At 42.8% G+C, this 12,341-nt stretch overlaps 1 protein-coding gene across 1 annotated transcript in view; it reads right to left on the reverse strand.

Annotated features, from left to right (window-relative positions):
* Positions 1 to 12,341, reverse strand: part of CNGB1 (cyclic nucleotide gated channel subunit beta 1) — a 958,531-nt gene that overhangs the window by 780,315 nt on the left and 165,875 nt on the right. Inside the window, exons 12-14 of the mRNA XM_085637063.1 lie at positions 6,531 to 6,567; positions 5,951 to 5,965; positions 3,524 to 3,593 (exon numbers count right to left, since the gene is read on the reverse strand). Coding sequence (XP_085493189.1) covers positions 3,524 to 3,593; positions 5,951 to 5,965; positions 6,531 to 6,567 — 122 coding nt within the window. The remainder of the gene's footprint in view (positions 1 to 3,523; positions 3,594 to 5,950; positions 5,966 to 6,530; positions 6,568 to 12,341) is intronic.

The raw sequence follows: 12,341 nt of genomic DNA on the forward strand, positions 1-12,341 counted from the left end.
GTGGAAGTACCAGTAGATACTCCAGATATTCTTGCTATTAAGATCTGTGCTGAGGGCGAGATAGATTTTATTTTATTTAATGTATATGCAAGAGGGATTGCGGGTGGGAAAGCGTCACCAACTATTGCCCTCCTGGATGAAACCATTAATGACTTAGCTGGACCCAATGCCCTGGTGATTGCTGGTGATTTTAATTGTACATTCGAGTCCTTGGGCCTAGAAGATTATAGCATCAGTATAGAGGAAGACCAGAACTGGGGGATACCGTCCCCATCATTGCCACCAATCTCTAAGTGGACAGAGGCGGTGTTACAATTAAAAAGTTTATCCCTCGGGAGGGGGCTAAGGGCTGCCAATGGGAGATCCCCTTCAGATATAGATGGTACCTAAACGTTTTCTACTGGGTCTAAAAGAAGTAGAAAAGATTACATTCTCATCAGTCTAGAGCTTTGGCCTAGACTTGTGGATATGTCGGTTCACCACAGACCAGAGAGTGACCATGATCCATTAGTACTAACTTTAGCTAGGTTGGGGTTGGACCCCACATTGGCAGGTATGGAAACTGCAAGAGGAGAAGTAATCATGTCACTAGACTGCCGACAGCTGAAATGGGCCGTGGTTGTAGAAGATGAATGCATCCTGACGCAAATTAAGGCAGCGGTGGAAGGAACCCTATTAAGGCTCTGCTCATCAGATTCGCCTGTAAAATCCTTCCTAGACTTTAAGGAGGCTCATGAGGATCTATTCGCAAAACTGAAGACCCTGCTTACAATAAAAAAGAAACCAATTAGGCATCATACAAAAAAATCGGCCAATTGGTACAACGAGGCTTGCGGAGTTGCATTTAAGCACCTTTCAAAAGCCATTAAGAAAGGGGTTCCTCAAGAGGTCAAACTAGCTAGAGTATAATACAAAAAGGCACAATTAAAGGCGAAGACGGATTATGATGAGGACAGATGGGTGAGCCTAACTAATCCGGGTAACAGGAAGAACTGGTCAAAATTCTGGTAACTAGTCAAATGGGGCAGTGGTGCGATAGGGCCCACACCGACGAACAATGTACCTCCCGAATTGTGGGTGGAATACTATCAAGCCCAATTTGCCTCTTCGTCGAGTATTGTTACTGACTACCCTGTGGTGAATTCTGATGTTGTCTTAACCTTTGATAAAGGGGAGATATAAAAGGTCCTGGATGGGGTCCCAGCATGGAGGGCACCTGGCCCGGACTGTATCCCAGCCGACATCTATATAAAGATAGGAAAAACTGGATTGAATATATTTTTATCATCATAAATGCTATTGCTAGAGGTGCGTCGATTCCAGAAACTTGGCGTGGGGCCGAAATCATTGCCATATATAAAAAGGGTGACCGTGTCAGACCAGGGAACTATAGGCTGATAAGCCTAATTGATACCCTACAGAAAATAGATGCCAGACTTGTGTTAGGTAGAGTAAATGAATGGATATTAGATCAGAAGGTCTTATCTACCTACCGAGCGGGTTTTCGACCCCATGTCAGTATCATCGACCAAGTTTTTAGATTTATGATGACATATCGGAGTACAGTGATTCTAGCAGGGGGAACCCTATATGTAGCATTTGTTGATTTAAAATCAGCGTTTGATTTAGTCCCCCGATACAAGCTATGGGATACACTAAAGGAAGCCGGGATGCCCTCAGAAATTTTAAGTTTTATCATTAAATTGCATGAGGCCAATTATGCACAGGTTAGGTGGGGACAACAGGGTGAATTAACAGACCGCTTCCCAGTTAACAAGGGAGTGCGGCAAGGGTGTGTCCTTGCTCCTACCCTATTCTCCTTGTTTATAAACAAGGTTATTTCATATTATACTAACTTTACAACTGATGCTCCAACTCTTGCCGGCTCAAGGGTTCCGCTTCTAATGTTCGCAGACAACACTTTAATTTTATCTAAAACTCAATGTGGTTTGCAACGAGCCCTTGACAGATTTACTGAGTTTTGCAACGACCATGAACTTGTAGTAAATGTTGATAAAACCAAGTTCATGGTGCTGCATAAATATAAACTCATTAAAGGGAGAGTTGAAATGAATCAAGCACCTCTCGAACAAACTAATACTTTCCCCTATTTAAGAGTGATAATGGGCAGGAAGATGAATTGGACTCCCCAGCTAGATGTTTTAGTCCTTAGGCACAATCAGTTAGTAGGTGCCCTACTCAAAGAACATCGACTCTCAAACAGTAAACCGGTGGGGCCCGCTTTATCGATTTATAACAGGAAAATCAGAGCTTCTATAATATATGGTGCAGAAATTTGGGGATTTGACAATTTATCACCCCTAGTTCTTGCACAAAATAAGTTTCTGAGAACATTGACTGCCCTTCCTCAATCAACTCCCATACTCAATCAACTCCCATAAAGCCCCTGTTGTCTGATCTGGGATGTACCTCCATTGATGAGGTTGCAGGATTTAGACCCCTAGCATACTGGAGGAGGCTTTGGACTACACCTGAATTGTCATCTTATGCCAATGCGCTAATGCAGATCAGGAATGCCGATCTGTCCTCCAAAATCAAATGGCTCCAGAAACTTAAGGGTAATTTGTCCGATATAGGGCTCCGTCACTTGTGGGAAGATCCTATGAGGAATTTATTTCCCAATAAAAATGAGTACAAAGAACTATATTGGGCTATGATTACTAAAAAGACACTGTCAAGGGTGAGCAGTAGTTCGCTCACAGGTATTTTTCTGGAGCAGAAGCTTACTGGAATTGGATTACAAAACCTGGTGATAGGAAACTATACCATCAATTTAGAGTGAGCACTCTTCCTTTAAGATCATTCACTGCAAAGTGGAATAAGGTTCAAGATACCAATTGCCCTTTGTGCCTGTCCCAGGTTGAGTCGATAACCCATGTACTGTTTGTGTGCCCGGCCTATGATGGCCCCCGTCGAAAGTGGCTTAAGCCACTGTGTTCTAATCTAGGTACCAGATTGTGTATGACAGCCCTGCGTATACTGGTAACAAATACAAGTCCAGATATTGTGATCGCGATGGCGAAATTTCTTAGCTGGCTTTGGGCACTAAGAAGGAAAAATCTGGAGGCTGGTCTGGTATTTGTACATGCTATCTGATTACGATACTGGTATGAAGGCATCTTTTGGTCAAAAAGTGTAGGAATTAGGTTTATGGATGCACTTGTATTTTTTAACTTAGTCAATAATGTCAGGAATTCAATATAGTTGTTATTAAATTCACTTTTAAGGAATGTAAGTTTTTTAGGGTTCCATAGTTTTTTATGATATTTTATGATACTTTTATGTTGTATTGTGTCTTTTATGGTTGTAAATTATCGAATAAAGACTATTGATTGATTGAGATTGATTGAACTAATTTGCATTGTCATAGCTTGAGGTACCATTTCATTGACATTCCTATGCTTGTAAGCGTGTAAAAGTAACTAAACAAAAAAGGCAATAAACAGATTCAAACAAAAAGATGAGAACAGAGCGACTATAGGACAAGGATTATCACACTCACCTGTGTCATCTGCTTTGTGACGGGCTGCGGGATCACCTTCTCCAGTCCTTGCGTGATCCAGTCAAGCACACTGCCAAAGAAAAAAACACAAGGTTTCAAAGCCAATGTCTCAGTTTCCTCCTTCCTATCTGATTCTCAATGCTGCACTCTTCTGATGTATTTTTGGGGTATGCACCCCCAGAGCACCTTTAAAAATGTCCTCATCCACCTCTCATTAAGTGCAGTACCACATCTGTAATCAATAACATTTGGTATCATTCTTCAATGTTGGGGACATCAGGGCATTGATAACTGCCCGGCTATTACTCCTGGCGTCTGTGCATGCTTCAATATTCATACTTCACTTCAGGGGCCAGACATGCAGGGATTCCTGCCAAAAATGAAGCCCCTTCCACCAGTACTTTAAGGTGCACAGCACTTCTTGTGGTGGCAACCCAATAGTGCATAGCCACCTCTTTGCACTCACCTCAACATGCACTGGTCTGATCTGGTTTGGTCTAGTGCTCTCAATAGTAATGGCCCCTACTGTTGCAATACATTTCAAGACCTTCCACGAGGTACAGTGGAGAGGAGTGTGCACACAGACAACTTCAGGAGGTACCAGTTGTGTGGTACTGGAATATGTCAGTCACCAGGGTCTGAATCTTCAATCATGGGTCATATGGACCAGCTCCATGAATGTAATGGGTTCAACACTGAGATTGTGATATGGAAGTACTAGAGCTAAACTGTGAGAAGGAATTACAATGTACTATGACAGGTCTCTTTATCACCCTATACTTACAGTAATGGTTGTTCACCTCGTCATTCCTCACTGTAGCGACTATGGAGGCTGTGTTTACATGAGGATGCAGAGTGGCCTCGTTCACAGTAGCGTTATCGGCATGGGGCAAACATTAATTCAATCAGCCTTTCATTGGCCAACCCAGTCAACTTCTGTAGTTTGGACATGCAGAAAGCAGTCCAAAAATGTGGAAGATTCTAGTACAGGCTTTTGCAAACTTCAAAGGGCCAAGATTGGACAGAAAGATGCCTTATGCAGTAAAGAGGTAGGGCTCTGGGTAAGTTGCTGTAAACTGAGAATCAGAAGGAATTTGGTCTCAGCAGCTGCTGAGAGAGAAAGGGTCATTCCTCCACAGCAGGTGCTTGCAAGTGATGGTTGCAAAGGAATCTGATGTAGATTCTTGTGGGATAATGTCTCTTAATAAGGCTGCTCAAGTAAAGATTTCCAGCCCCTCCTGTCATTGTCATCGCTATTGTATTTACACAATAGGATACTGCCAGTGTTGTGGCACTGAAGTTTTCTTAACTTGCCTTTAAAAGCAGGCAAGTTGTTTGGAGCAAATTAGAGAGCGCCTCCAATTGTATTGGAGGTGAGTGTAGAAGTAGAACATCTTGTGCTTGACGCCTATGAGTGGTTCAAGTTGTGTAGAGAGGTTGCACATATTGGTGCATATCAGCAGGCGACTGGGTGGGATGTTCATATTACCTGGGTGCTTGACTGAGGGATGAGCAACATGTTGGTGAAAAGGACATCCAAGAAAACTGAAAATGAACACTCATTATGGTACAGTGAGTGGTAGGTACCATAAACTGCAGGGAGTATGCCCCTTGTAAAATTATATCAGGAATAAATGATTTTCTGGCACATTTTCAGCTATCTTGCAGAAGCCCAGGTGAATTGGGCAGAGAAAAGGAGATCCTTAATATGATTACTAAAACAGTGCAGATAGATATCCTTCTCCCAAACAAACAATTCCCAAGCATGTAGCAATCCAACAGTAATTCAGTCCATGTCTAGCAATCTCAGTTTTTATGAGCATCTATAAGTTGGATCAGCTTCTTCAATGCACTCTGCCTGAGCCAGTGACCATGGCATTGACAGTGATCTGGGACAAGGTAGATCTCCCCAGTGTCCTTGATATATATTGGATGTCATTACTAGAACAACTAATATGACGAGTCCCCATCATTTACATGTTCTGAGACCAACTGGTCCTCCCCAGGAGCTTTGAGCTCTAGGGTGCACAAAACCTAATAGCATCATCCATAAAGGGCAAGTCACCTATGGTCATCAGAGACTGGACAGGACTCCTCAATGACTTTGTACTCTGCGGTCACCCTAGAATTTACCAGTTCACCCTAAGAGAACGTGACATTTATGGTCACCTTGGACTATACACCAGCCTCTTCTATGGCCTGAGGCCACACAATTACTAGGCTATGTCTTAACAGCTTGTGATTAACATCTGTTGTGACAATTAGGAAAGGATATAAGGCATTGCATGGGGAGTAGTGCAAACAGCAATGGAAGGGTGAATAGTGGATGATACAGCTTGGCTCTGAATGTTAACACTATCGGAGAGTTGTAGCAAATGGATATGCACAGACCATCCTCCAATTATTCCAATCTTGAGTGCTCCTTACCGCTTCTCTTCAGCCCTGAGAAAACAGAAGCACAAGAGACAAATTTCATCAAAAGGGTTTACAGGGAGACATATGTACGCCACAAGGGGCAGTTGTGGTTAATGCAGGAAACCCCCAGAAATATAAACAGCACAGACCAGATCAGTACCAAAAATTGCAGACGCTGCATGAGAGGGAACAGTAGATCACACACCTATGCACACTATGATGGATCACTATATACAGGAATGAAAAGCCACACCATAAAGAAAGAATATACAACACGTGCAAGTCATGAAGAATGATCAGTATATCACCCATGATGGAAAGGAAAAAAGAGTTGACACACATAGAGAAGAATGATGATCAAAAGGAAATACTGACTATTGAGAATGATCAATAGCATTGCTACTCAATGGATGGATATTTTCAACAGTACTAGCATGCCACATGACAAAAAAGACCAATAAAACGCACTCAAGCCAAATACAATGAACAGACATTTCCTACCAATTATGTAAAACACAGACACTCTATAGGTGAGGCTTACTTAGTGTCAAGCTATAGACCAGGTATAACAATAGAGTTTCACATTTCTTACCTGCTGGTCTTTGCATCTTTTTCAGAAAATCGACGTGCTGAGGAAATAAAAAAACAAATCAAAAATTAAAAATGTTTGCTCTGTACATTGTGTGGTGCCGGGGATTGTGAAACTATGGGACCTAATGCTAAACGCTTCTTCATATATTCCACCAAGGACTGTCCTGCAACTTGTCCAGTCACCTCAAGCAGGATCTCTAGAAGAAAATCTAACCTCTCAGTATCCTGGAAGCACCTCGATAGATGTCATAAAAGAGGAGTGCCTATAGGTTCTATAATATGACATGACCCAGTCATCTTTTTCTTTACCCATAACTCTGTGATACCCACCCTTACAAGGCAGTGAGTATGAGAGGGTTGTGTTACACAGCGACTGGCATGCAGATATAAGCAACTCAGTGGAAAGTTGCTAAATTAACACCCTTGTGTGCCACTGCTGGGAACATGCCATACAGGACCTGGAAAAGGGGTGTCGGGTCACAGCAGAGGAAAAGAGCATCTAAGAAGCTTGTCATTTATTTGTCTGAATTGATTATATATGGATCATTGGAAGGGTTTAGTGTAAAGAAAAGTCTCTCTCAAACTGAACAGAACAACATCTCTCTGCCAGCTCCTACTCCTTTTCATTAAAGACATAATACTAGCATTTTGAATTCTGATATTTTTTATTTCACTAGTGCTAATCCAGTCTCCTCTCATAAACTGTATTGAGAGCAAAATGCGTTAGAAGTTTTTTGTACTTATTCTATCTTAGCTTGAACAGTGCTTTAGTAATTCAAAAGAAATGATCTTGGATGGACATTGAAGAAGTAACACTTTGGGATGTGGGGGGTGGCAGTGTCAGCTGCCAACACTGGAGGGCACTGCAAATGAGCACCTGGGGCAGCAACAGAAAGGTTTGCTACTGAAGGACACAGAAATGATGAGCTGTATTGCCAGGGTCATTGACAATAGCCTTCACAAATGGGCACTGAGGAGCAAGCCATTCGAAGAGGCTGGGGTAGTGATAGACACTCATGAGTTGGCACCTGGGTTGTTGTATGAGAAGATATTACAAGTGGAAACTGAGTACTTTGTACAGGGGTGGGTGTCAATGTGTAGATGTTACTAGTCGAGGCTTAGCCAGCACCGGGGGACAACTGTTGCATATTGAGCCTATACCCTGAAAGTGAATCTCCTTTGAAGACAATATTTTGATCTCCACCAACTAAGAAGCAGTGGCTAGTTGCCTGAAGCTACTATCAGCTCCAAAATACTGATCTTTGGCTTGTGGAGAATATCTCACTAATAGATGCTTACATAGCACCAGGGGGCAACTGTCACACATGGAGCCAGTACCATGAAAGTAAATCTAATCTGAAGATTCTCCTTTGATATCCCCTTTTGGACTTGGTCCTCTCTGCAGGGTCACCCCCAAACCTTTTGCTTTCACTCTCCTTTTTTCTGGACCCGTTTTCTGTTGGCTTTTAGGACTCTGTGCACTTTACCATTGCATGCCAGTGCTAAAGTGCTTGTGCTCTCTCATTTAAACAGGGTAAAATTAGCTTACATCCAATTGGCACATTTAATTTACTTGTAACTCCCCAGCAAAGTGGCACTACATATACCCAGGGCCTGTAACTTAAATGCAACTGGTGGACCTGCAGAACGTATTGTGCCACCCACTTATATAGCCTTTTTAAACATGCCTCAGGCCTGTCATTGTATCCTGTGTGTGCAGTTTTAAAGTGACATTTTGACCTGACAAAATAAAAAGGACCAGCAGGGTGCCTTCTAAATAAAAAGTTATACATGTACTTTTAAGATTTACATGTCCTGGTAGTGAAAAACTCAAATTCATCTTTCACTATTACAAGGCCTAACTCTTCCGTAGGATAACATTGGGTTACCTTATTACATTTAATAATTGATAACTTTTTTATTGGGAACAGGTACAAATATCTTGTTTGGCATCTAAGTTATTTTAATTTAAAATCCTCTTTATTGATAAAGTTGGATTTTAAGTGACAACTGTAAAAAAGCCACTTTTAGAAGGTTGACATTTTTATGCTGGAACCATTTGGTACCTGCAGCCTGTTCCTTGGTTACATGAGAGGCGTAGTTCAACCTTATATATTGTTTCCAGACAGTTGCACAATAGATAGCCTGAGTATTGGCAGGATGGGCAAACAAAGGCAGGATAGCGGAGCGGAGTTGAGAGTAGCCCCACTTACAGTTCAATAGGATGAGCCTTGTTCTTACCCTAGCCTTTTGTGCCTGTAGCTAAGGTGAAGCCAGGACAGGGAGGAAGGAAATTCCAAACACCTCCTGTGGGGTGAAAGCCTTCGAAAGTTTCTCCCACTTCAAAGAAGGCACCAGGGATAAAAAGGGGACCCTCAGACGCACTCTTCAGATCAGTTTTGGACCTGTAGGAGACTCAGAAGAATGACTGCTCTGATGCTATGCTGTAAGAAACACTGCTCGTTGCCCTGCTTCTTTGCAGTTCGAGTGAGATGGACTGGAGCTGCACCTTGAACACAGGACCACCAGAGTGACTCCAAGGGCTAGATGGCGGGCCCCAGATCAGAGTCTCAAGGACAGAAAAGGCTCCAACGATCTTGAACCCCACACTTGGACTCTGCCAGCTGTGAGTCCTAACCCCCTAAGTGGTGTCCCTCCAGTCCTGAATTCTTGGAAGTGGGGGTAAGGGGGCACTGGCAGCCTAGCTGTAGTTTTCACCAGAACCAACACAACACATTGCAAATCCCATGCAGCCTTCAGAGCTCCTCATCTGGACCAACATACCACGAAGCAGCCTTGACACAAGCTCGTACTGAAGCCCTCTCAGCTCGTTGGAACTAACACTGCATGACTCATCCCGACTCAGGACCCTGCATCACTCTTCATTACCACTTCTGCACTGTGCAATGCCCCACATCAAGGAAATAAGGTACAATTCTCAGTGGGCCTAACCTGGTACCTGTATCCGACCTATGCTCCATTGTGGTTGATCTGAACAGATGACTTTAACCACATTTTTGGTTTGTGCTTTTGTCAAGGATTGAGCGTGATGAAGAACTGTTCAGTTTCTTTATTTAATACCAGAGGAAAAGGGTGAGTACTCCAAGTAGCCACAGTGTTACTTTGCAAAGTATAGAACACAAGAAAAGTGTCAGGAGTCCTTTTAGAAGGGTCCTAGTAGTTAGGAGAAAAACACAAATGCAAAAATTCTTCTTGGAGGTGTAATAATGCTTGATTGAGAAGGGAGATTTAATATACTGCAGATAAGCCAATGAATTAAACTCTCCCTGACATCAGGAAGAAAGAAGAGCCAGCAAAAATAATCCAGGGAAGGAATTCAATTGGAATCCAGCTGAATAAAGCAGAGAATCAGGGTAAAAACTGAGACCACACCTCTTCCATCAGAATCAGGGATTCAGTTAAACACCAGAAAAAGAAGACCAAGTTTGACACCATTTTCCGATGCCGGATTACACAGCTCTACCATAATTCGAAGCTGCTAATTGCTCCAACTGTTCACAGAACGCCCCTCTAGGTGCTGCAATCACAGAATTATCAGAGTACCCAGACTGCAATGCTTGCAAGCTACAGGTTGGGTGCAGCATCCAGCAATACATCCTCTGAAAAGGCAGCGTGCACACAGAGTTCCTTTGACTGTGGACAGCAGTTGGTGAGTCTTGAGCACCAGGTTCATCACAATGCCGTTGAAAGAAAGAGCAAGCCAGTTAAGGAGCATGAGCTGAAGATCACCCACTAGATGGCTAGTCCTTCCAGAGATTCAAAAATTGAAGATGCCCTCTGAAAATCCGAGAGTCACAGATACCTTGAACTTCAATAATGGTTGTCCTTGTATAAAAATTGAAGGGTCAGATAGAAGCTGATGATAAGGATCTGGAACATATAACTTCAGCTGAGATGAATGAGAGAAGGAATCTCCAAGTGAGAGGCTATTTCAATCAGAAGGCCATAGGACTGATTTGATGAGTGATAACGAATGGACAACATAGTATTAGAAATTTGAGTGCAATGTATGACATGGGAGAAAATGAGAAAACAACAAGAAATAACTCCAAGAACAAAGAGAGGAACTTGATCTTTACTTATCAGAATGTTCCTTCAACATGATCTTTGAACAGTGTCAACCTTAAGAAACAGGTTGTCTCAGTTTTCCAATTGACTCACGCTGCCCAAACGAAAAGGTCAGTCTGGGAGAAGAAGAAAAAACTCTGGGACAAAAACCATGCATCGAATAAAAGAATGAAACATTTGTTATGCTGCAAGTTGTGTTATTGTGGGGAAATTCTACAATGAGTAAATAGGAAACCCAATTGTCTTGGTTAGCATTATAGTAACATTGAGAATACTGTTTCCAGCTTTTATTGGTGCGCTCTGTTTGGCCATTTGACTGAGAAAGGTAACCAGAAGAAAAAGGCTTTAATTTTTAAGGAATTGCACAGAGCTTTCTATAAATGAGAAAGACATTAAGTACCTCTATCATAGAAAGCAGTATTTGTTTGGCCATGAAGATGAAAAATATCTACAAAACAGCACTGAGCAATTTCGTCTTCTGTAGTTAACCTGGCCAAAAGAGAAGAAAGAGGCATTTTGAAAAGGTGCCACAGTAACCATTATAGCTCAACATCCTTAAGAAGATGGAAGATCCGTTATGAAGTCTGTGTAGATGGCATCGCCATGCTCAGAAGCTACATGTAGTGGTTGTAAATATCTAAAAAGTATGGATTGTTCTGATTTATAGTGAGTAAAAACAGGAAAAGTGAAAATATATCCTTGTATGTCAGACTCAACAGTTGACCACCAAACATATTGTAAAACTAAATCCAAAATAGTTTCACTCCTCTATGAGCAGATATTGCAGAATTATAACACAGCTTTATTACATCCAATTGTAGTTCTATAGTAACAACCAAAATGGCTTACTGACTGAAATACAATTAATTTTTGTTGAAATATAGAAGTCTTGAGATGGAAATCTAATTGCTTTGGATCCACCGCTTCTTGAGCCAATTTAATTGCCAGCTCATTTGGGGAGCCTGAAAGCTGAGAGGAGGAAGCCGTGTCAATTACAGTCACGGCTGGGGAGGACTACAATTCTCAAACTCCTCTGCTGTCTACCGTGCATAAAAGCGTGTCGTGTCCCCGCGGCAGTTGTAGCCACTTTCCAGCTCTTTTGGGGAGCCTGAAAGCTGAGAGGAGAAAGCTGTGTCAACTACAGTCACCGCTGGGGAGGACTACAATTCCAGTACTCCTCTGCTGTCGACCGCGCATAAAAGCGTGTTGTGTCCCCATGGCAGTTGTAGCCGCTTGCCAGCTCATTTGGGGAGCCTGAAAGCCGAGAGGAGAAAGCCATGTCAATTACAGTCACTGCTGGGGAGGACTACAATTCCCAACTCCTCTGCTGTCTACCGCGAATAAAAGTGCGTTGGGTCCCCGCGGCACGGGACGCACCTTTGCCCTGGCTGGGCAAAGCCCAGGCCAAGGGCTGGCCCGTCCACGCCTGTCAGAGCCCGGAAGAGGCTGGGCCACCCCCCCAAATTTTGCTACTTGGTGACATCCTCAGCACGGACTTTGAACTGCTCCAAGAAACTGTTGGAACAGTGTACACCAAACTAGGGGTATGCACAATCCCGCAGCACAAACAACGGGAGGAGAAATGGTCAACACTCTTGACTCTTTCTTGGTTAGGGCTGCAAACACGCTATCTCAAGAAATCAAGCTTGTGGTGCGCCGTCTCTCCTTGGAGGAAGGAAGGAGGAATGGCCCCCTGTTACAGCCCATTTTACCCCCTCCAGAC

This window comes from Triturus cristatus, chromosome 12 (assembly GCF_964204655.1).
Source record: "Triturus cristatus chromosome 12, aTriCri1.1, whole genome shotgun sequence".
Lineage (NCBI taxonomy): Eukaryota > Metazoa > Chordata > Amphibia > Caudata > Salamandridae > Triturus > Triturus cristatus.